The following is a 23,494-nucleotide window of genomic DNA, read 5'->3' on the forward strand; positions in this document are numbered from 1 at the left end:
AAGAAAACACTGGAAACAAAAGACTAGAAGTAGTAGAAAGAAGGGTGAAAGACTCCATAACTAGGAACAAGAGAGAAGAAACAGCCCCAAAAGTAAAAGTCTAAAAACTGGAACCCGACAGAATGTTGGACCTTATCCCTAAACCTCAAAGAAGCAAGTATTGATGAGTTAGGGGCTCAGAGCATTGGTATCGACTCTCTTGGCATGTATGAAAACCCACACATGTCTTTCTTCTTCCAAAAGGCTGTACTTATTAGTCCAAGGGTTTTGAAAACTATTTGGAATTAGCGGTCAGCCTCTGATTTGTCCTCCCAGCGTGGGAAGAGAACGCTTTTGTAGTGCTATCACATTTTGATGAGCTCACCAGTGTTCTGCCTTTGAAGTGGCTCTACCTTTCCTTCTGATCCGTGTTCACTTAGACACAGTTTCTCATGGGATCAAATCCTTATAGCTTGCCCTGCTATTCATTATATTTCCTGCTTCTAAATTTAGTATCATGGGATATTTATTTTTATACCAGGTAAAAAATTCTTTAAGATTTTTTTTTAAAAAACAGTTCTTCCGGTGAACACATTTGCATGTACACACACATGTATGAGTACAAGCACACATGACTTAGTGTGGTGTCAAGGTCAGAGGATAACCTGGGGAGTCGGTTCTCATCTTCCTTCTCGCTTATTGCAGGATCTCCTGTTCATACCTGTGTTTGTGAAAGCTGGCTAGCCTGGGACTTCTCCTGAATCTCTTATCTCCTTAAACTTCAAGAGAAAATTAAGCTACAATTTTCACTTAAAACTTAAAGCCTTTAGCACTTGGACTATGACTGTATAGGGTGGCTAGTGTATAAATCCGAAATCCAGATAGTGTCATTTGTATTTTTCAATTATTTTTCTATGTCATTTTACAAATACATCAGAGCTGTGATGGCGTCGATTATCAGTTTGTCTTTGCAATCTTCAAAAGAACATTATAATGTCACAGTGTGAATCCTTTAGGAGCCCAAAGTCAAGTTTGATACCACTAAGGCACATTAATGTTACAGAGAAAATGCTTAAGAAATTATTTTCAGCAGCTCGTGCTTGAGTCTAGGGCTGTTTGATTAGGTTTTGTGCCCCCAAGCATTTTCCAGGTATATCATGTAAATAAGTAAAGAAGAAATGAGATAAAAACAACAGTCTTTGAAACACCTGTCCTAATGTTAGGTCATAATCAGGAGGCATGATTTACTTTGGTTTAGAGCGGTGGTTCTCAGCCTGTGGGTTGAGAACCCTTGGGGTGTCAAACAACCCTTTCACAGGAGTTGCTTCAGACCATCAGAAAACACAGATATTTAAATTTTAATTAAAAGTAAAATTAGTTATGAAGTAGCAACAAAAATAATTTTATGGTTGGAGGTCACCACAGCATGAGGATTAGGAAGGTTGAAAACCACCGGTTTAGAGCTTTATAAATAAAATGTTCTGAGGAAACGTCATCTTTTAGACATATTGTGTTCATTTTTATCTAGGTTTTATTTGTTTGTTTTTAGTTGTTGTTGTTGCTGCTGCTGCTGCTGCTGCTGCTGCTGCTGGGATTTTTTTTTTGGCTTGTTTGTTCATTGGTTTATTTGAAGACAGTCTTGTGTCCAACCTCAAATCCATTGTGTATCTGAGCTTGGCCTTGAGCTGCTCATCCTCCTATCGCTCAAGTGCTGGCATTACAGGCAGGCATCACCATGGCCAGCCTGCCATTGTGTATTGCAGGATTTCAGAATGTTGTACTGATTCCCAAGAAACTGCTGATTTAAAATTTTCTTACCTCTTCTCTTGGATGGAGGCATCTATGAAAGAGTAACTTTGTGATAGAGATTTCTTTTCATTGACAATTGATGTGAGATGCAAATTCCTCAGAAGTGTACTTTATATGCAAACATGCTTTCCAGTTTGATCTCACAATTGTTTTTCATTTTTTTTCTAATTTATCTCATTCAGTTATTTAATTACTAGAAAACAGCCTTTCTCATGTTTTTCCTCTCTCCTTTTTTGGGATTTTCTTTTTAGAATTCTTCAAAGAACTTCTTGAAAATGCAGAGAAATCCCTGAATGATATGTTTGTGAAGACATATGGCCACTTATACATGCAAAATTCAGAGCTATTTAAAGATCTCTTCGTAGAGTTGAAGCGCTACTATGTGGCGGGAAACGTGAACCTGGAAGAAATGTTAAATGACTTCTGGGCTCGCCTTCTGGAGCGCATGTTCCGCCTGGTGAACTCCCAGTACCATTTTACAGATGAGTACCTGGAATGTGTGAGCAAATATACTGAGCAGCTGAAGCCGTTTGGAGACGTCCCTCGGAAACTGAAGCTCCAGGTTACCCGTGCATTTGTTGCAGCGAGGACCTTCGCTCAAGGCTTAGCAGTTGCAAGGGATGTAGTAAGCAAAGTCTCTGTGGTAAGTTCTCTGTATGTATTCTGTGTTTTGATTTTTTTGGTTGGTTTGGTTTCAAAAGAAGGTTGGAGAAAGGTTCAAAAACAAGTCATTAGTGTTCCATTGGCTCAATAACAATCTTTTCTTGGTCTTTCACCTCCCACACTGTGTCCGCAGGCATGTGTTGTTTAGAATTATTCACCAGTGCTAGGAGGAGCATCTTTATATATCATTCTTATTTTCTGTAGTTTCCGTGGTAGCCATTCTTAAGTAGGATGTACATTGACTCTAAAATCTTAATTTTAAAAATGATCTTAAGAAATTAGCCTCCATCTGTTAGTTTTTTTCTCTTGCAAGAATTTCCCTCCCTCTCTCCTTCCCCCCACTGTGTGTGTGTGTGTGTGTGTGTGTGTGTGTGTGTGTGTGTTTTACACAAAGGTTCCATCCATCCATGCTTAGTTATTTCAAATGACTATGTTTGAGCTCACTAGTTGTAGGTAGACTAGGAAACCATCAGTATCCATGAGCATCTGTTTCCTTATTATAATGTACTCAGAGATTTCATAACAATACTGTGTACTAGTCAGGTTTTGATCGTGACTTTGCTTATAGGATTATCAGTGTAGACAATACTATTGTGATATGTGATAAAATGAACCTCTGGTAAACTAAAAGAGTTTAATTAGGCCAGAATCTTTCAGACTGTGTTCCATGGAGCTACCTTAGAAGGGACTTGAGCGTCTATGAGGTGAAACAAAGGACAAGGACTCTTTTGTATCGGTGTGTATAAGACTGAGCCATCTGTACCTTAACTGCCACAGACAAGCTTTGCTCTCCTACATTTCCTCAAGGAGGTTTTTGAGTAAGGTGTCAAAGTGCAAATGGTTCACCCTTCTGTGAGATTGCCAACTTTTTTTTTTCTGTAGTACTGGGAATGGAACTCCAAGGCATTACAGATGTTTAGCCAGTGTTTTACCGTTGAGCTGTACCCTTAAGCCCCTGAAAACTTTTGAAGGACCTTGTGCTACTACCCTTATGTAAAGCATTTTGGAATTTGGGGCTGGAGAAGGTGTTGAGTGTTCAGAGCTTAATGACTGATGTTGGAAGGCCCAGCTCACCTTGGGTGCTTCTGCCTCTGGGCAGGTAGTCCTGGTTGGTATAAGAAAGCAGAGTGAGCAAACTATGGATAGCAAGCCAGTAAGGCAGTAGTAGTCTTCCATGGCTTCTCTGTGTGGACTGTGACCCAGGGTATGTAAGGCAGACCTTCCCAGGTTGCTTTTAGTTATGTTTTTACCATAGCAATAGAAACCTAGCTAGAGATCTTTTATGACTTAATATCAGGGAAGAAACCTACATATTGGAGCAAAGTTATCTTTGTCAGATTGCCCTTAGGGCTCTTACCTTAGGCTCAAAAGTGGATGGCCAATGTGTAAGCCACTGTTCAAAATCCTGTATACACAGATAGTGGCTTTTGTCCTTTAGTTGTTTTGGTGATTGACAAAAGGACAACGTAAATACTGAACAGTATTATAGATCCCAAAATACCCACCAGATTGACTGTCACAGAGTTCATCTACAGGTAGGATGGCCATGTAATTTATTATCCAAACGAAGGCACTTACTGTCTAAACCAACAGATGCTTATTAACAAACATAACCAGGCAACAGGGACCGCTATAGTTAATGAACAACTAACTGCACAGAATGTACTGTCACCTTAGTCAGAGAGGGGAAGCCTATGTTTATCAGAGTGAAGCAAGTAAGTCTGGAGACTGGGATACTCCAGAAAATAGGTGCTGATAGATTGGGATTAGAAAAATGGATGTATTTACGTATTGATTCTCTCCAGGTTGTAAATTGTTAGGAATTCCTTTGTAAAATATTTTTGTTCATCTTCTCCTACTTTCATTGTCATTGGCAAATTTTTGGTGAGGCATATAAACCTAGGGCAGGGTAAGTGAGACGATTGGTGTAGTCAGAAAAGTAATCTCAGTGCTGTACTTCTGTCAACCCCAGCAGTCATTTAAATCTTGGTGCCAGTCTAGAAGCAGTCCATAGTATACAGTTCTTTGAGGCCCGTGTTTCTGGCATAGCAGTTCACCAACATATTTACTCACTTTTAACAGTGTCTTATGTTCATTCTAAGATGAATGAGGTAGAAGGAGCCAGTGTGTGGTGTAAATGCCCATTTATACACATGCACCTGTGTGCTATATACACAAGTATGCAGAGAAAAACAAGGGATGTATATCCCTATGTAAATGTTTGAAAAGTGCTCTCTTTAACCAAATATAGTACCGTTAGTTTAGGGGAAGAAGAAAAGCTGCTTTTTAACATAACTTCTTAAACATTTTTGTTTCAGAATTGAGCTTTGTTCTGTATTCATTTTGTGCTTGTGACTGCTTAAAAGATAGTTCATAGTTTTATGGAAATACAGAGAATACAAGATATGTCATCTAACTTAAACAGGGCAAAGGTTTTTTTTGCCAGTTACTTGGCTAAAAATAATATCATCAGGCTATGTTAAATAATATATTTACAGTTGGAAAATACTAATAATAATAGAATAATAATAACAACAATAATAATAGGACTCTTTTGGCTTCAATATTGAATAACTTCTGGACTTTAGGACTGATTTGAAGTCAAAATTTTAAAAAAGTTTGCTTATATTACTTTAATAAGACAGTATCAAAATACATAGACATTAAATCAGTTTTTTTTTTTTTTTTTTTTTTTAAAGATTTATTTATTTGTTTTATTTATGAGTACACTGTAGCTGTCTTCAGACACGCCAGAAGAGGGTATCCAATCTCATTATGGATGGTTGTGAGCCATCATGTGGTTGCTGGGATTTGAACTCAGGACCTCCGGAAGAGCAGTCAGTGCTCTTAACCGCTGAGCCATCTCTCCAGCCCATTAAATCAGTTTTTGAAGATGCCAAAATAAGACATTTTATGTAAGATGTCCCTATGTAGCAGCATGCCAGGCATATTTGTATATTTGGGAAAATATTTATTGTTTTATTATTTTTGGAATGTAAATAATTAAACTTTTACTATGTGGGAGATGTGAATGAGCTGTCAAATGTATTTCAAATTGAGCAAGTACAAAATCCATATGATAAACTTATCATTCAGATTCTCTACCAGTTTATATATTGAGCAATTTTTCACATCTATGGGTTTCTTCACCTGCTAATTCTTGCCCTAGTACATTTTCTTTGGAAGAACAATTTAACATATTAACAAATTAATGCCCTCTAGCCTGAAAAAGGTCTTTTAGAGTAGTAAATATATTTGCCAATTGAGGAGACCCAAACCACTTGGCTACAAAGAGATGTTTAAAGGCAAACTGGAAAAGCATCCTGACTTTGAGGCTACTTGCTGAATACTTAACTAAGAGATAGTAGTCTCTTTCTCTTTCTAAATGGATGACACCCTGTATTTCCGGCTTCCTTTTTCACTTCCAAGGTGAATAATGATTCGATCAACATAACGCCTTTGATAGGGCCATTGGCACCAGCAAGCTTTCCTTCCTTCCATAGAAGGGCACTACTTGGTTGAAGTAGTTGCTGGGCTTCACATTTGCTGGACCCAGCAGTTTAGCACACTGGTTGGAGCCTTAGGATTCCAACTTAATTAGTAACAGATGGTTCAAGAGGATCCTGCTGCTACACATCTTTGTATTACTTATTCCATCGTTATCTGTCATGGTTCATGATGCATTTCTTACTTACCTGCTTGTAGCAGCAGTTTTGCCTGGGAGGATGGAGTCTATTGTGCTTAAGAAATGCACAAGTGGTTACATGCATCATGAAAATTAATAGCTCTTCTGCCAAAGAGATACATTCTCATGGTTTCAATTAACACTGACATAATGGGTCTGTGTCTACACCCGTATGCCAAACTACAGGGACTATAATTAGAAAATGGTGCTTTACCATCAAGATGTATGAATGACCATCCTGCCTTGAAAACAATTTCTTTGGATTCCTCTTTACTTCCCTTTAGTCTCCAACAATTCCAAGTACTACACCAATTTTTTTTATATATTTCCCCACACCATTATAAATGTAAATATGCTTTTTTAATATTTTATATCTTGTATATAATTTTTATTTTTCCCACACCATTATAAATGCAAATACGCTTTTAAGAAACCAAGTATAAACTTCTATTCTACTCTTAGTAGTATTTTTCACTTAGATGTAAAGGCTAGACTTGCAAAGGACATGGTAGAACTCAAGCTATGGTGAGGATAGGGATAAGTTGGTGTACCAAGAGACTCAATAAGTGGAAGTTGCAAACATCCTGATTATATTAAGTGAATTAAACCAATCTCAAGACAACAAATACTGGATACTTACTTTATGGTTTCTAAATTTTATATAGATATATCAGCTATGATATAAAAGCCGAAGAGAAACTGTCCAGGACACAAAAGAAGACTAATGGGAGGGAAAAGAGAGAGAAAGGGGGCATAGTGGGGTGTGGGAAGTCATGCTCAATGTACTTGTATGAAAACATCCTTATGTAACAGTACCACATACAATGAATATATACAATGAAAAAAAATTAAAAACAAATACTGCAAAGTAGAAAAAATGTACAGTCTTCAAGAGAGTTAATATAATCATTTTCATTTTATGGGAGAATAACTGAGTCTAGTGATTTCAGACAAAAATAAGAGTTTTGAGTATTTGTACAGCTTCTACAATGTGCCCACAAGTATTCTTGAGTGAATGGGAGCTATTCTATATACTATGCTTTCAAGTTTTTCTTATCAGATCAATAGCGAGGAATGTCTCATATCTCTTGGTGTGTGTGTGTGTGTGTGTGTGTGTGTGTGTGTGTGTGTGCATGCATGCACGCGAGCGTACTGAATTTGAGATGACTTAGGAAATTGCTGAATAAACTCATCACATCCCACGCCAAGTGTGGGCTCCCTATCTCTTTCTCTTACCATAATTTGGTGAAATATTTCCTGTTGTTTTTATTGAATGCTTGTGTTACCAGGCAACAGATGAAAATCTAGACCTTTTAAGTTTGTTTGGTGTGAGTGGTTGTGTAAAAAAAAATGCAGCGGAGGGGGGCAGTGTGCAGTGACACATGCCTGTTCAGAGCTGGAATAAACTACAAGGTAATGTGATTCTAACTTGGGCGTAGCATGCCAACTGCCGTCACTGTGCCTTACAGCTCCTTGTGAATTTCTGAAATAAAATCCAGGCTGTGGGGAGAGTTCTGCTCCAGCATTTTTCTTTTTGTAGGCTGGAGTTTTTAATGTGGGGCTTGAATATGCAGGTTATTTGGTAGAAAGGCTCCATCGATTTTTTTTTTTTTTAAAGAGGCTTTGACAAGGAGACTTTTCTATAAAGGCTTTTAATAGCAGATATGGCATACAGATGTCATGGTACTTGCTCAGAAAGGCCAAGAGGAGGGGGTTGCTGCCATTGCCCCCCTCCTCTTCCTCTCCTTCCTTTCTCTCTTCTTTCTTCTCTTCCCCTCCTCATTCTCCCTATCATCAAGTTACATTCCCAGTCCACAATGAATACTTTTTAAAAGAAGCTAAAAGGTAGATGAATGTCTTCCCAGTGACTCTTACTATGGTACATTCTGAGTAGCTTTCTAGAGTTGTCCTAATATTAGGAAAAATGATTAGTCAGTTGTAAAGAGTTTTAAGTGTCTTAGAAATTGGGTATTCGTGTATTGGGATTATGGGTCAATCATTCAGATTGATTTTGGTGTTTGAGTTAGTACAGAAATGCTCAGTCCAGAAGCTGTACCCTCTTTAGCAAAAGTGAATACATGTTCTCATCTTTCCATAAATAATGTCATCCCTTCTTCTTTCTATAAATCTTTTCCTCCTATAAACCTTGTACTTTCTGGTAGGAATTCATTACTTCTGCTACATTTCACTGAAGTTCCTTAAAAGTTTTTAGAACATAGGTAAAAATATGAGTTGTTTTCTGGCTTGTTTGCTTAAAGGGGGAGCTTTTTGTGGTACTAGGGATGAAACCCAGGGCCTTATGCTTGCCAAGCAAGTGTTCTGCCACTCAGCTGCAATGCATCTCCCCCTCCCCCACCCCCAAGCTAAGGGAATGCCTGTCTACTATGTCCGGTGGTGATTTCTTGAGCCTTTGAACTCTTTGTGAGCAGAGATGGTGAGTAATACACTGTAATTATATCTCTTTTCTCACCCCTTTAGCAGCTTGAGCAGTTTTCAAGGCATGGTGCTGGCACTCAGTAAGTCATTATTATTTTACTAAACAATATGTCCTCTCCTTCCAGTATCTATAATGCATTGCTCCATGTAGCCGTGTCCTGAATTGCCCCCTAACATAAAATCTCATTCATTTTGCCAGTAAACATGAAAAACTACACCTTATCACTAGAAAGCATCCAGCCCTATAGCTAAGTGTTCATTTACTGGGCTGAAAGGGTGTGAAGTCCGAGAGGCCCTGTGCTGCCCTCAGGCTTCCTATATAGGCTTTGATTCCAAAGAAGTTGTGTAGGTATTCACCAAAGCATCTGGGGCACATAGTACTTTCCTGGCATGTGTGAGACCTAGATTTGATCCTCAACACTGACAAAAATGTTAGACATCAAAGAAGTTGAGTGCATGTACTGTAGAATCCCTGACTATTTGGGGTCTGAAGCTCAGCTTTTAGCTCTGCCACTTTCAGAAAGAAGCCCTCCCCCCCACACACACACACAAGTATAAAAAAAAGCTAAGCAAGCATGTTCTCTGTGAATGCTTTAATCCATAATTTTTTGTTCAAAGGGAGAAGGGAGAAAATTGTGTGTGTGTGTGTGTGTGTGTGTGTGTGTTCGTGTTCATATTCATTTCTGTTCTGTCTTCAGAAGCTGTGAGAAACATGTAAGAGAAGTCTAAAAATTATGACATATTCTGAAATATAATCCTAAATGTCCACCCCTACTCTTATCCCAGTCCTAAGGATTTGGGAAGTGATTCACATCTGGGCTCGGCAGACCTTTCTGAATGAAAGAAAAACATAACAGTTATTAGTCGAGAGCTGTGCCCCAAAGTCCCAGTCAGATTGAACATTTTAAGTAGCGTTCTGTGCCACAGAGGAAAGTACATAGCTGAGGATGGAATGGAGACCTTGGAGCATATTGCTCTTTTAATTATTCCCTGCATGGCATGATCTGCTACTTGCTTTTGGGACTTCTAAAGTAAAATATTTCAGTAAGTGAGTTTTAGAGAGAATGAAGGCAGTATTGACTTTCTTTTTGATGATCACCAGGGAATAGAATATAAATGAACTTGATTTTCCCTTTTTAAAAAGATACCCCAGCCAGGTGTGGTGGCACACAGCTTTAATCCCAGCAGAGACAGATGTATCTCTTGAGTTCAAGGCCAGCCTGATCCCAAAACGAATTATGGTATTACAACTGTATGTTTGCTTATGGATGAGAAAGAGCCAACCTTTCATTCCTACCCAGGCGTGTAGAGATCCCATTGGAACCTTGTGGAGAAGCACCCTGCAGTGCATGGGCTGTTACCATGTAACAGGCAGCAAGAACGATCACTGGATCAACAGGGCTTTGGGGCTTTTGCCAGAGACTCCAAAAGAGAATTTCCAGTACACCACTATACGCACACTAGTATTTGCCCTTTGCTTTACTGTGTTGATTGATACACCTTTGGCTTTTTAACTACTACTTTGCCTTTTACGAAGAAGTCCTCTGCAGTTCCATTTGCTATAGCCCCAAACAGTGGGGATGTTGCAGAGTTAGATTGAAGAGCTGTCCTTTTTACATGTACCATCCAGGCTTGGGCAGGTTGATAAAGTTAGGGCGCAGGGCCTGAAATGTTAGCTTATTTAAATGTCTTCTATAAGGGGGAGGTCCTGTGGGGGAATTCCCCCTTTAGAACTTTAGATCCCCGGCTGTTGGAAAGAAAAAAAAAAAAACATCTTCCACATGAGGCTTGCTTCCCAGGTCCTGAATTCCCTTTGTGTGAACCACACATGGTGGTCTGATTTATGTCTGTGAAAATAAAGAACATTTTTTTTCTCTCTAGCTTTAGTGCTTAACATGTTCCTTCATCCCAGGTTTCTTATAACTTCTCTATCTCTATTTACAGCTGTGGTATTATTTAGTGTTCCCATAGCATCTTATAGCCAAGTGCCTTGTGATCATTTTTAGTAGTTAAGTAACAAATCACATGCAGAACTTGAGCTGGAAAATGGTGCCAAACCCAGCTTCATAATCTTCCTTTAACTAAGTGTCACTGCATCATATCATTTCATTTGGTCTCTGACTTTAAACTGAAGACCCCATCAGACTCATTTAGGGGTGGGCATCACAGAGTCTACTGTACTTATAATTTGACTTGCGATTCAACTTGGGATGCAGTGTGTTGCTTCCTAGAGTTATCTCCCCAACTCCATGAAAAATAAAGAATAGAACAAGTGCCTTGGAAAATTCTTCTTGAATTTAATGATCTCAACTTGAACATCTTTGTTTACTTCCTAAAAGGGTATGTTCTACCTTGGGATTTATTTATGTTCTATAGAACAGGTTTCATATTCTAATACAGAAATTCTCACTTATCTTGATATCTATAATAATCCCAGGCACATGTGAAATGTTCCACATCTACTTGTTGACACTTTAGTTTTCTCCATTTAATTCACCAAGATATTGTTGACCCTTAATAGTAATATTCAACATGCCAAGTACTGTTCCACAATTCTCCTGTTTCTCTTCCCTGCTCCTCATCTTTTAAGCGGGGTATCACTTTAGTCCAGACTGACTCTTGCTTTATTTTTGCCTCCATCTCCCATGTCTGGGATTAGAAGCATGCTCTAACACATCCAGCTGTGTTGTGGTTTTTTTTTATAAGTCATTTACATAACCTTTACATCTCTAAGATCCAGCCATTTAGGAGTCTCTCTAATGTGGACTGGGACTAAAAATAAAGGAGGAAAATAAGCATCGCCTAAGAATAGAGGTTCCTATCTGCTATTTAGGATGACCGGAAAATGTGACCCATTTGGTGAATCTTTGTGACACAATGTTTGATAAGGTGTGATACTGGAATCAAATGTGGGAGGGTGGCTGTCAGCAGGTTGTTTCATCTCTTTGGCTTCAGTTTGCTTATCTCTACAATGTGAGAGCAACATTACTGGTGATAGTCGAGGCCCCTTCTGGTGCAGACTCCTGAGATCCTGTGACTTGGCCACCCTTCCTCCTTGAGGCCAATTTGTTCATCTGGAAAATGAGAGGTGAATGAGCATCAAAGTCCTAACAATGTGTGACTTCAAAGGAATGAACTTTTAGCTATCCAGAAAATCTAGTTATACAGAGGGGCCAATCCTCAAGGGTATTGGTTAGCTAGAATTTTCTGTACATTAATACACAGTTAAAGGGACTAATTTAGTGTTTAGGAAAACATTTGGGACTGGTTAAAACTGTGGAAAAATACTAACTCTTTGTAGAGAATGTTGACTTTAGTGTATACAATTACCATCTTGTTGTATGCTTTCCCTCTTTTACGTTAGAGTTCTTTTTGAGAATAAGCCAGAGAAGGGTGTGTGTGTGTGTGTGTGTGTGTGTGTGTGTGTATCAGATAGGAGACTGACAATACTAATCTCCTGTTCCTGTTTCTAAGGCCATTGTTGATAAATGATATCCAAAGTAGCATACCAAAGCAGGTGACATGCATTGCCAGCCACCCAGCACCACAGTGATAACATCTCTGGGATGTATTTGCTGCCTGTAATAGTGTCTACTTCTAAAAGTCTATGTCTGAAGAACTAGTTTATGATGATAGTGAAGAGGGCACTAATCCCCTGATAAAGTCTCCAAAAGAGAAGAGAGCAGAGAGAGTAAGTCAGGAACTTGCAGTTAGCTGCTGACACTTGATTCTTAGCTGTGATCATTTCTACCTATTGATAGAAATGAGTGACAGGATGGGATTGAATCTTTCATGACTCCAATTAATTTTATCCTACAGAACTAGGAAGATGACAGTAAATGCCATTTCTCTGCAGAGGATGGCTATCCTAGTCTAACTGTTTTTTTATTTTGTTGTTTGACTCCTTAGCAGACACTCATCTGTGGGATCTCTCGGTTTCTGTTCAGTGTCCAAGCCCTTCTAAATTTCTCTCTCTCTCTCTCTCTCTCTCTCTCTCTCTCTCTCTCTCTCTCTCTCTTCCCCCCTCCCTCTTTCCCTCCCTCCCCTCCCTCTTTCCCTCCCTCCTCCCCCCACGCGCGCGCGCGTACACACACACACATGCAGCGTTACTATCCTAGATTTCCTCCACCTTATTCTGAAAAGTCCTGCTGTTTGTTCATTCCATTGATGTCCCTGGGATGTGATTTCCAATTACTTCTTCACTTACATTCAATAGCTTCTTCAAAATTGAACAGTAGCCTCATACGTTACAGGAGCACTCCATGCTTGACTGTCCACAAACCCTGTGAAGTTTAAACTTAACTCCACCGTCTGGGCACAGAACAAAGTACATACAAGATGTCCTTGGCAAACCTAGTTGGGAGTTTGGGTGTAAAGGGCAGCCTTAGAATCAGTATTTGAGAAGTTGTACCAGTGTTTCAGTGACACTGAAACTAACACTAGAAATAGCAAACGAATGAAGAAAAACCAACCTCATGTGATACCCCAACGTTAACAATAGCTTTCTAGCACCTGTCTTCTTCCACTTGTCTGATCTCACTCTTAATTGATTTCCAGTGAAGGCAAGCTTCCTAATTGGGAATAGCATCAATTCATCCTTAAGTTCATGGTTGATGCTCCAGTGTGAGTTGTGTCTATTTTAATTCAACCATGACTTTCTTTTATTTTCTGTCACACATTAGGTGAACCCCACAGCTCAGTGCACCCAGGCACTGCTGAAGATGATCTACTGCTCTCACTGCCGGGGCCTGGTGACTGTGAAACCCTGTTACAACTATTGCTCAAACATCATGAGAGGCTGTTTGGCCAACCAAGGAGACCTTGATTTTGAGTGGAACAATTTCATAGGTAAGCAAGTGATTGATGTGTTTGTTTTACTAGAGATGTCTCCACTTCTGGCCACAAGGATTGTTGTCATTGCCAGCTATGAAATTTTCAATTCATTTTAGTGTTAGATGTTCGCCAGAGTCCTGGCTCTGCTTCACTCAGTACTTTGAGGTTAGTAAAATCAGTACTTCAAGTCAGTGTCCTCTTTCAGAAGACAGTTAGATACACTGACTTTTAATGTTGCAGGGGGTACCTTTTTGGTATTTTCCGTGAAACACTCAGGTTTAGTCCTCACACAGTCATGAAAGTAGTAGCTTTGAAGATTCTCTCTTGGGCTGGGCAGGTGGCTTAGTGGGCAAAGCGCTTGGTTTGCTCCAACAAGAGTCTATGTTTGATCTCTAGAATCAGAAAAAAAGCTAAGCGTGGTGGTGTACTTGTAATCCCAGGACGTGGGAGATAAAGACAGTCAGCTCAGCCTGAGCACAGTGCTCCAGGACAGTGAGAGAGATCCTGTGTCAAAAAGATTAGGGTGACAGTAGCATTCTTGGTGAACCTGAAGGAGTTCTTTGTATTTGATATGTAAGGTTGATATAAGCCCCCTCCCCTCCCTCCTCTCTCACCTCTCCTCTCTCTCCCCCTCTCCTCCTCTCCTCCTCCCCCCCCCCCCCCTCCCCCCCCCGTTTTTTTTTTTTTTTTTGCATTGCTACCGAATCTTTGGCAGACTGGCCAGATACCCATTTGACCATTGGATTAGAACTCTGATGTGGAAAATTACTGGATATGTTTTTGTAGGGGACTTAGCCATGGTAGACTCCTCTTATGTGAGTGGGCAGAGTCTTTCTCTGATTATTTGGAAAGTAGGACTGTTTAGTGTTTCTGCCACTTAGGAAAACATTACTAGGACCCAGACCATATTCTAAGCAAGCTAGCTAGGTTCTGAAAAGGGCAATTACGATTTCCGGGAAAACACAGTCATCTAATTTAGTGCCCAGTGTGTACATTAGTCCTGAAACCTTCAAGGCCAACATTGAAATTTACAAAGCCCAGCACTGATGGAACATCACTCACATGCTTAAAGTGCACCAATTCATTCTCTTACTCCCTAATCACATTTACAGAATTGCAGACTGAAATGTCTTTATAGAAACCGAGTTTTTGCTAAATCATTGACATCATGGGAGCATGCATGTAATTTGCTGCCTTGGATTTGCTTTATTTTGTTACATTTTGTTTGTTGTGTGGGGGGCTTAATTTTTCTTTTCTTTCTTTTTTTTTTTGGAGTAGAGAAAATTGTAAGAAAATCCTTTTTAGACTGAGTGAGAGTGACTTGCCATATTAAGTCTGTTTGAAAGTGCATCAATAAATTGGCTCCCACAGATTTTTAAACATAGACACTGGGGGGAAAGATGTAAATATTAAGCACTTAAGCACAATCGTGGCCTAAATAGCTCAAAGCTGGAAACCATGGGGAAAAAAGCTTTTACATACAGAATGAAACCAGGGGAATAAAAACTATGGTGCTTTCCCATCTAAGATCACCCTGAACTAGACCCTTCCATAGCATTTGTAATTCACTTACTTTTCCTTCCTAAATTTCATTGTTGGTTTGGTTTTGCTTTGTTTCTTGCCATGTAGCCCAGGGTGGCCTCCAACTCACCATCCCCTAGCCTCTGCCTCCAGATGGCTGGAATTACAGGTGTACTGTACCACAGCTGGTTCAACTTAATTCTTAAAGATGGTGGGGCTTTTATTTAACTTTTGCACAGAGTAGGCTTTTCTTTGGGACAAGGGCATCTTTGGCATGCAGTACAAAAACCATGGTGACAGTGATTAAGCTTTGGTTCCTTTCTTACCCTGAGGACAGTCCAGGGCATTTGCCACCATGTGCTCTGTTAAGTCATCCTGCCTAGCAGTGACTTCTACTAAGGCCCTATCAGATCCTTGTATTAAACTACAAATTTCTCTACAACTATTCTAAGATGTTACATATCAGAAACATATCTCTGCAGCATATCAGAAACATTCTCTGGCTGACAAGTAATGTTTTCAGCCTTAAGTTGTTGCTGCTGTTCTTGGAGTGAATTTTTTTAAATTGTAAGTGCTATCTGTGAAGAAACAAAATTAAACCCAAGTGGAAATGGATGAGATTTTAGAATTGATTTTCTGCAGCTATTTTAAATGATACTTTTTGGAGTGATGTAGTATGCAATTGTATGTAAATATTTTAATAGACACACTATTCTTTATTTCTAATAAGCTGATATAAAAGGCCAGACATAATAGACATGTTAATCTCCTGTTCTTTTTCATGTATTTTTCACAAGGATTTAATTAATCTCCTCCATGGTTGTACAATTCAGTCCCAACTACATGCCTCTGCTGTAAATATTCATATTTCTCTCTCCCCCACTTCCTCCCTCCCCTCCTCTATCTCTCTGTCTCTCTCTCTGTCTCTCTCTCTACCTCCCTCTCTGGAATTTTTCTTTGCTGTTTGACTGCACAGTTACTGCATAGTCAAGGATTTTATTTATTTATTTATTTATTTATTTATTTATTTATTTATTTTTAAATCATTATCTTGAAGTTAAGTTGGGAAATTGCATTGCGTTCTTCCAGTTAGGTTGGGAGGCTAAAGATGTGGGTCGCTCATTATTTATTTGAGACGAAATGAAAAAGGGATCACTTTCCCTAGTGAGAAGGGGATACTTCTTTTTCAACATTGTTTTTTTATGAGCATACGTTAATTATACATAATAATAGGTTTCATATGACATTTTCATACATACATATAATGTATTTGATCATACTCATCCCAATTACCCTCATTTGTCCCCTCCCACTGCTGCTGATTCCCAAGAAAGGGATGCTCTTCTGGGTGAACTGGGGAGTTTAGAGCAGTCCCTTGAGCTGGTCTTGTGGTTGTACCAGACTTGATTCTTTCTGAAACCAAGCAGGGATATTTTTCCAAATGACCCTTGCTGTTGGGCTCTCCCTGTACCCATAACTACGTCTGCCTATCACCACAAGTTCTAAGTGCTAAGTCTTGCCAGTCTTCAACAGAATGGGTCCAAATACAGGAAACACCTTTGAAAACTCATCTTTATAGCAGACGGTTGCAAAACCTTCAATTTGCAAAGCAAACCAAATGCTGGCCCTTTGACTACCACCAAAAGAAATTTGTTTTCAGAGAACCATAAATTATTCTTAGGTTCAACTTGTCTGTCACATATTGTGCCTCTGCTAACACTCATTTGACTCAGAGCCAACCCTATTAATGTCATATGTTGTTTGCTGCCAATGGGAATTCTGTATTGGAATTGCTGACAAGGACACTAGCTAGTTCCTGGCAGGAGGCAGTAGCAAGTATGATAACACATGCATATGAAAAGTGTTTCCTCTGTCAGCCAGAAAAAAAAAAATAAAACACAAGACCAGCCATCTTTAGATTGTTCTCGGTAATTTTTAGGGGCTGGAGGATTGGTGGTAGCTATTGGTCAATGGATGTCCAGGCATATAACTTCCTGCGGGGTTAGAGGCAGCTTTGGCTTCGGGCTGTGAGCCACCAGCAGAATGTATCCTCACTAGCATTCTTGAGCTGGGCAACACACAACGCCATGGTACCAGTCCCAACAAAGGCCTGGTTTCCCTCTCCATTCCCAGGTCCTTGTGTATGGCCAGCAGCTCTGAGTTCACAAAGACACTAAACAGCCAGAAGAATTGGGGTTTATGCTTCTGTTTAAGTCTTTCACAAGCACATCAGTGATCATTCTGGCCTTTCCTCACGACTGGGGGAATAAGCAGGTACAAAATGCACCCCCTCATTTAAGCCTCTGATTTTAGATATTTATTATCTATTCATAATATTTTTATTTGGAGCCAGCAATATTTCTTGGCTTGCGAAGGAATATGCTTTCTGTATGTGGCGTTTCTGACACTTTGACAGTGATGAACACTTTTACGTTGTGCTCCACTTGTTTGCAAAAGTCGCCTTTTCACTAGCACATCAAAAGCATTTTTTTCTCTCTCCTCTAGTACAATGGCATATTCATGCTGTCAGCCTTTCCTTAAAGGTTAGAGGCATCACTTTATTGGTGCTTACCACAATGCCATCTGAAACTTCATTTGCTGTTACTTTAAAATATTGCGCTTCACAGAAATCTGTTCATTGTTGGTGACTACAGAATTGTAGTTTAGAGAAATGACCTCACATTTGAAAATGTTGTGTAGCATTTGTTGTAGGTTGAAGATAAAAGGTCGATGACCAACTTTGATGTCATTTACATTTTGATATTTAAAGCCTTTTTCCCCCCACTAGAAAATTTAGGTAAGTGGCTCAGCTGGGGTAGCTACTGAGAGGGATGCTTAGCCTTCTGGGAAAGAACACTCCTTTCTGGTTCTTGACATTGAAGTACCTAGGAATAGACAATGGAGATCTAACTCCTTTGCTTGTCATTCAGTAGCACTGGAGTATAAAAGAGAAAACCCCATTTAGGTTGAGCTCAACTTTCAAGAGCGCTTAATTGCTCTTCCACAGGTCCTGTTGGTTCCCACCACCTATATCATGTACCTCACAATCACTAGCTCCAGGGGATCAGACAGCTGTGGCTCCTAGGCACCCACTCTTCATTTGCATATATCCACAGACAGACTGACAGATGAAACACACACACACACACAAACACACACAGAAATTAATAATAAAAGGGGGGCTGGAGAGATGTCTCAGTGGTTAAAGAACAGTGACTGCTCTTCCAGAGGTCCTGAGTTCAATTCCCAGCAACCACATGGTGGCTCACAACCATCTGTAATAGGATCTGATGTCCTCTTCTGGTGTGTCTGAAGACAGTGACAGTGTACATAAAATAAATAAATAAATCTTTAGAAAATGATAATTGTTTTTAGTTTCCTGTTTAATAATTATGCATCCTTTTTCTCCTTGGGGGTGGGGAGGGATTTCATTTCCAAGAGTTCTTCCACTTTTGTGCAAGTATCAGGTTAAAAAATGCCAACTCATAATCCCCAAATGCACAGATGGCAGCACAACAAATAACAGCTTATTTTCTTTAAGGGATCCAGTACTTGATATAAAATGCTAGGTTCCTCCCAAGTCTAAAAGTCTAAAAGTGACACACCAGAGATAGACAATGTTTGTGCAGTGTATGTTGTCTCATGGTTTCACTGGACTACACAAAGGCGTGTGTGTGTGTGTGTGTGTTACTACTAAATCAGTTGAGGCCCTCACATTGGCAAATGAACTTATCTTCACCTCCAAATGGCATGCCTCAAAGTTTCATTATTTGAAGTCATTAGAATCCCCAGAACACTTTAATTTCTATTATCCAACTGTGCACTCAGGGATCTGAAATGTCTCACTAAACGAAATGAAAGAAAAGAATTGGTGTGCCAGGATTGTAACTGATTTATGTTTTCAAGTCTCGTAAATGAACCTGAAAGGAAAAGATCCCAGGGTTGGCAGCAGGATGCTGGCTGACACTCAAAGGACTGACCAGTCCTAATGATAGACGATTCCTGATTGAATTGCCACAAAACAGAAAATTCATCTGACCCCTTCACACTTTAACATACTACTGATAGATAATGTATAGATGCAATTTGAACTCATAGGAATTACTAGAAAATATGAATATATTGAAAAAAGTCTGTTTTCTTTCTCCCTCTAGAAAGAAACGGCTACAAAATAGTCAAGACTGATACTCAAATCTGAACTAATGATATACTCTCTGTGTTTTTTTTTTTTTCAAACCTTATTAGATGCCATGCTGATGGTGGCAGAGAGGCTGGAAGGTCCTTTCAACATTGAGTCTGTTATGGATCCCATTGATGTGAAGATTTCTGATGCTATCATGAACATGCAGGATAATAGTGTTCAAGTGTCTCAGAAGGTATTGAAGGCAGGATGCTGGGCAGGACAGCTACAGATGCTCTCTGTCTTGTCCTGTAAAGTCCCTAATAGAAACTCACTCACTTCCAATGTAGGTTTTCCAAGGCTGTGGACCTCCGAAGCCTCTCCCAGCTGGACGAATTTCTCGCTCCATCTCTGAAAGTGCCTTCAGTGCTCGATTCAGACCTTATCATCCAGAGCAACGCCCAACCACAGCAGCTGGCACTAGTTTGGACCGACTGGTGAGCACTTTTAACAGGGATGGGTGTGTTTAATGGCAAGGAACTGCAAACATTTGTTTAAAAATGAACTTTTTGTTGGAAAGCATACAAGTGTAAGTCTTTTACATTCTGGCTTTTTAATGTAGTTACATGTGGGTGGCAGTAAATGTACCTCGTTTTCTGTCTCAAAGTTCCTAGATTGTCAAGGAAATGGGTTGTAACATGTTTCATCTCCCGACTTCCCTTTAATGTCACTGTGTGTTTACTGAGCATCTATTATATACTTATTGAACAGCTTGGACCTAATTCCCAAGGGGAATCTCAGAGCAATAAGTCAGGGCCTTGGTCTCAAAAGACCTCAACAAAGGGAGAGGGCCTTCAGTCTAAGCTGTTCAATAGGTGCCAAAATAGTCTAGGACTAAACAACATGAAATCCTGAATTGATTTCATATATGATAACATTAACATGTTACGGTCATGCATGGATTTATTTTTTGGCCAATAAAACCAATAATGTCAATTTAAGACATCCTCACATTATTTGTGCCATACCCAAAATGTCCAGACATGAGTACCATCCACCTTTTACATAGTAAACAAATGAATAAGTACCTGAGGATAGAAAAGATATCTTTACCATTGGCTACTCTTTCCTAATCACCTTTTCAAAGTAAATGTCCTCATAGAAGAAAAGCAACCTTGATTCAGTCCATCTTCATTGTGTTTTAAATATTTTAAAAACTTCGGTGATACATTTTGGTATATTGGATTTTAAAGTTAAAGTGGTTTGAGGGTAGAGAGCCACATGGTGTAAGGTGAAAGGAGATAATAGTATTCTAGGAGGATAATTAGATACTTTTGTGCAAGTATCAGGTAAAAATACCCAAATGCACAGATGGCAGGAAAACAAATAACAGCTTGTTTTCTTTAGGGAATCCAGAACTTGCTAGAAAATGCTAGGTCCCTCCAAAGTCTAAAAGTGACTTGTGGGTATCAGTGAAGCGACACACCACAAATGGACAAGATTACGTATATGGCAGCACACTGTGGCAACCTGGAAATACTAGTACAGTAGTAGGAGGGAGCATAGAGCAGGAAGCCTGACAGGATACTGATGTGAAAGGACGATGATGAATGCCAGTAAAGTTTTCCTGTGTGATGTGGATGCTTGGTTCAGACTGTAAAACCCTGGAGTGAAAGACTGTGTATGCAGAGTTAGAGCGTTTGGTGCACTTCAGATGGCAATTACATGAGGAGATAGACAGCAGATCCAGGCAGCTCCTTTAGAGTTTGAATTTGAGCTATTAATTCCTCTGAGAGATTATTTCTGAGTGTAAAACCTATATATATTTCTTCAGCCTGTACTTGAAACAGTGGGTTGCATATAATCCACAAATACGTAGAAATGATCAAAAGGTACATCCATAAGTAGTTTGGATTTGGCTTGGGCTTGGTTGTTTGAGATGGCTTTAACAAAATTACTTGCCTGCTTGTGGTTTTTATTATCATTTCATATATATGGGTGTTTTGCTTGCATGTATGTGTGTACCTGGTAAGTGAAAGAGCACAAGAAGGCATCAGGTCCTCTGAAACTGAAGTTATAGACAGTTGTGAGCTGTCAAGTGGGTACTAGGAATAAACCCAGGTCCTCCCGTTCTTTGATTTAAAGATGTATATAAATGTGTTTTGATCATATGTATTACTAGCCTTTTTTGTTGTCTTCCAAGTTGGTCCCCTTTCTACTTGTATGTTACATGTATGTGTCCCAATGAGTTTAATAGGATTGATTAAAGAAGCAAGGGTGAGGAGCTATTTACAAAATCATAGGCAGCTTGTCAGTGTCTACACCTCTGACAAAAATGGAACAGGTTTGGCTTTCTGTCCCCAGCTGATTTGGAACTCAGTGTAGATCAGCCACCAGGGACCTCAAGCATGAAACCTTCTTCTTGCCTTAGCCTCCTGCCTGCTAGGATTATACACAGTAGTTTTGTATTCATACATGAATGAACCTTTTTCTTGTTTCTTTTTTCCCTTAGGTTACTGATGTCAAGGAGAAACTGAAACAAGCTAAGAAGTTCTGGTCCTCTCTCCCAAGCACCGTTTGCAATGATGAGAGGATGGCGGCAGGAAATGAAAATGAGGACGACTGCTGGAATGGCAAGAGCAAAAGCAGGTCAGCCTCCCCCCACCGAGGGAAGTAGCATCCTCTCCCATCCAGGGTGCCTGGCTGGCCTTCCAACATGGCCCTCTCAGCTGGTACCCAAGGGAAGCAGTTTACAGTAGGAAGTGATGACATAAGGTTTCTTGATGATCTTAGGCATGAACCTTCCCATTTAGGTGTTCAAAAAGGCACCCAGATACTTACAAAGGACTAGGCTTGGCAGTGCTTATATCCCAGTATTAAGGGCTATTAAAAAATATTTAGTGCCTGTGGCCCTTGACTCAGGAGCCTGGCTTTATAAAGTGCCACTCTTCAAAAGATCACATTCTCTTTCTTGATGATTCTATGTGTCCTACCGTGGCATACTCTGTGAATGAGATAAGCACCCATTGAGAGGATGTTTTTCTTTGACAGAACAGTTGCCACAAAAAAAGGATCACTTTCAAAAAGTTTACAGTCAGATCACAGAAAGTATACATTCCCAGGATAAGGAGTGATTACAGTTGATTATAAATGGAAGAACTTCGGTTCTACCATGCACAGTGGAGATCCTAAACTTGAGCAAAGTCTTCGAGCTCTTCTACTCAGTGATCATTGTCAACAGGACCATTTCTTCCTTTCAGGTACTTGTTTGCGGTGACAGGAAACGGATTAGCCAACCAGGGCAACAACCCAGAAGTCCAGGTTGACACCAGCAAGCCAGACATACTGATCCTTCGTCAGATCATGGCCCTTCGGGTGATGACCAGTAAAATGAAGAATGCTTACAATGGGAATGACGTGGACTTCTTTGATATCAGTAAGCCTTGGTGACTTTTCACGTTAGGGGTTTGTTCTTCTCTGACTTGGTGAGAATATATGCGATACCTGTTCTTTTCTTTTCAATGTAGGCGATGAAAGTAGTGGAGAGGGAAGTGGAAGCGGATGTGAATATCAGCAGTGCCCTTCGGAGTTCGAGTACAACACCACTGACCATTCTGGGAAGAGTGCCAACGAGAAAGCTGACAGTGCCGGCGGTACCCATGCAGAGGCAAAGCCCTACCTCCTTGCTGCCCTCTGCATCCTGTTCCTCGCTGTGCAGGGAGAGTGGAGATAATTGTCAAACTCTGAGTAAAAGTGTTCATCATCAGAAAGTTCAAAGGCACCAGTTCTCACTTTTTTTTTTTTTACCATCCTAGTGACTTTGCTTTTTAAATGAATGGACAACAATGTACAGTTTTTACTGTGTGGCCACTGGTTTAAGTGATGTTGACTTTGTTTTTCTCATTCAGTTTGAGGGGACAGCAGGGCCTCCTGCCTTTAAGTTTGTCCCCCCCCACCCCTGTTCCTTTGAAATTCGTGTTATGCGTGGCTAGCAGTGTAGGTACAGAACTGTAGTTAGTTGTGCATTGGTGATCTTGTTTTCTTTGTTGGATTCTCTCATTTTATTTGTGGGGTTTTTCTTTTCCAATTATGGTCTCACCTTGTTTCTCACAAGAAAACCAGGGTCCTTTCTTGGCATGTAACATGTACGTATTTCTGAAATATTAAATAGCTGTACAGAAGCAGGTTTATTTATCATGTTATCTTATTAAAAGAAAAAGCCCAAACAAGCTGAAAATTTTCCATTTATCCCTGTTATTTTAGCTGCCTTACTGGGAGAGGAGTGGATTTGACTTTGGGTTTTTGTTCAATTGACTTTGGGTTTTTGTTCTCTTTCTTTCCTTCCTTCTTTCCTTCCTTCTTTCCTTCCTTCTTTCCTTCCTTCTTTCCTTCCTTCTTTCCTTCTTTCTTTCTTTCTTTCTTTCTTTCTTTCTTTCTTTCTTTCTTTC

The 23,494-nt window shown here is 39.8% G+C and overlaps 1 protein-coding gene across 1 annotated transcript in view; it reads left to right on the forward strand.

Moving 5' to 3' along the window:
* Gpc4 (glypican 4) overlaps positions 1-23,286 on the forward strand; it is a 110,183-nt gene extending 86,897 nt beyond the window's left edge. Inside the window, exons 4-10 of the mRNA XM_028764987.1 lie at positions 2,040-2,431; positions 13,255-13,420; positions 19,172-19,302; positions 19,397-19,543; positions 21,559-21,695; positions 22,307-22,482; positions 22,574-23,286. Coding sequence (XP_028620820.1) covers positions 2,040-2,431; positions 13,255-13,420; positions 19,172-19,302; positions 19,397-19,543; positions 21,559-21,695; positions 22,307-22,482; positions 22,574-22,779 — 1,355 coding nt within the window. The 3' untranslated portion in view covers positions 22,780-23,286. The remainder of the gene's footprint in view (positions 1-2,039; positions 2,432-13,254; positions 13,421-19,171; positions 19,303-19,396; positions 19,544-21,558; positions 21,696-22,306; positions 22,483-22,573) is intronic.
* The last annotated feature ends 208 nt before the right edge of the window (positions 23,287-23,494 follow it).

Source organism: Grammomys surdaster, unplaced genomic scaffold (genome assembly GCF_004785775.1).
Source record: "Grammomys surdaster isolate TR1022 unplaced genomic scaffold, NIH_TR_1.0 147, whole genome shotgun sequence".
NCBI lineage: Eukaryota > Metazoa > Chordata > Mammalia > Rodentia > Muridae > Grammomys > Grammomys surdaster.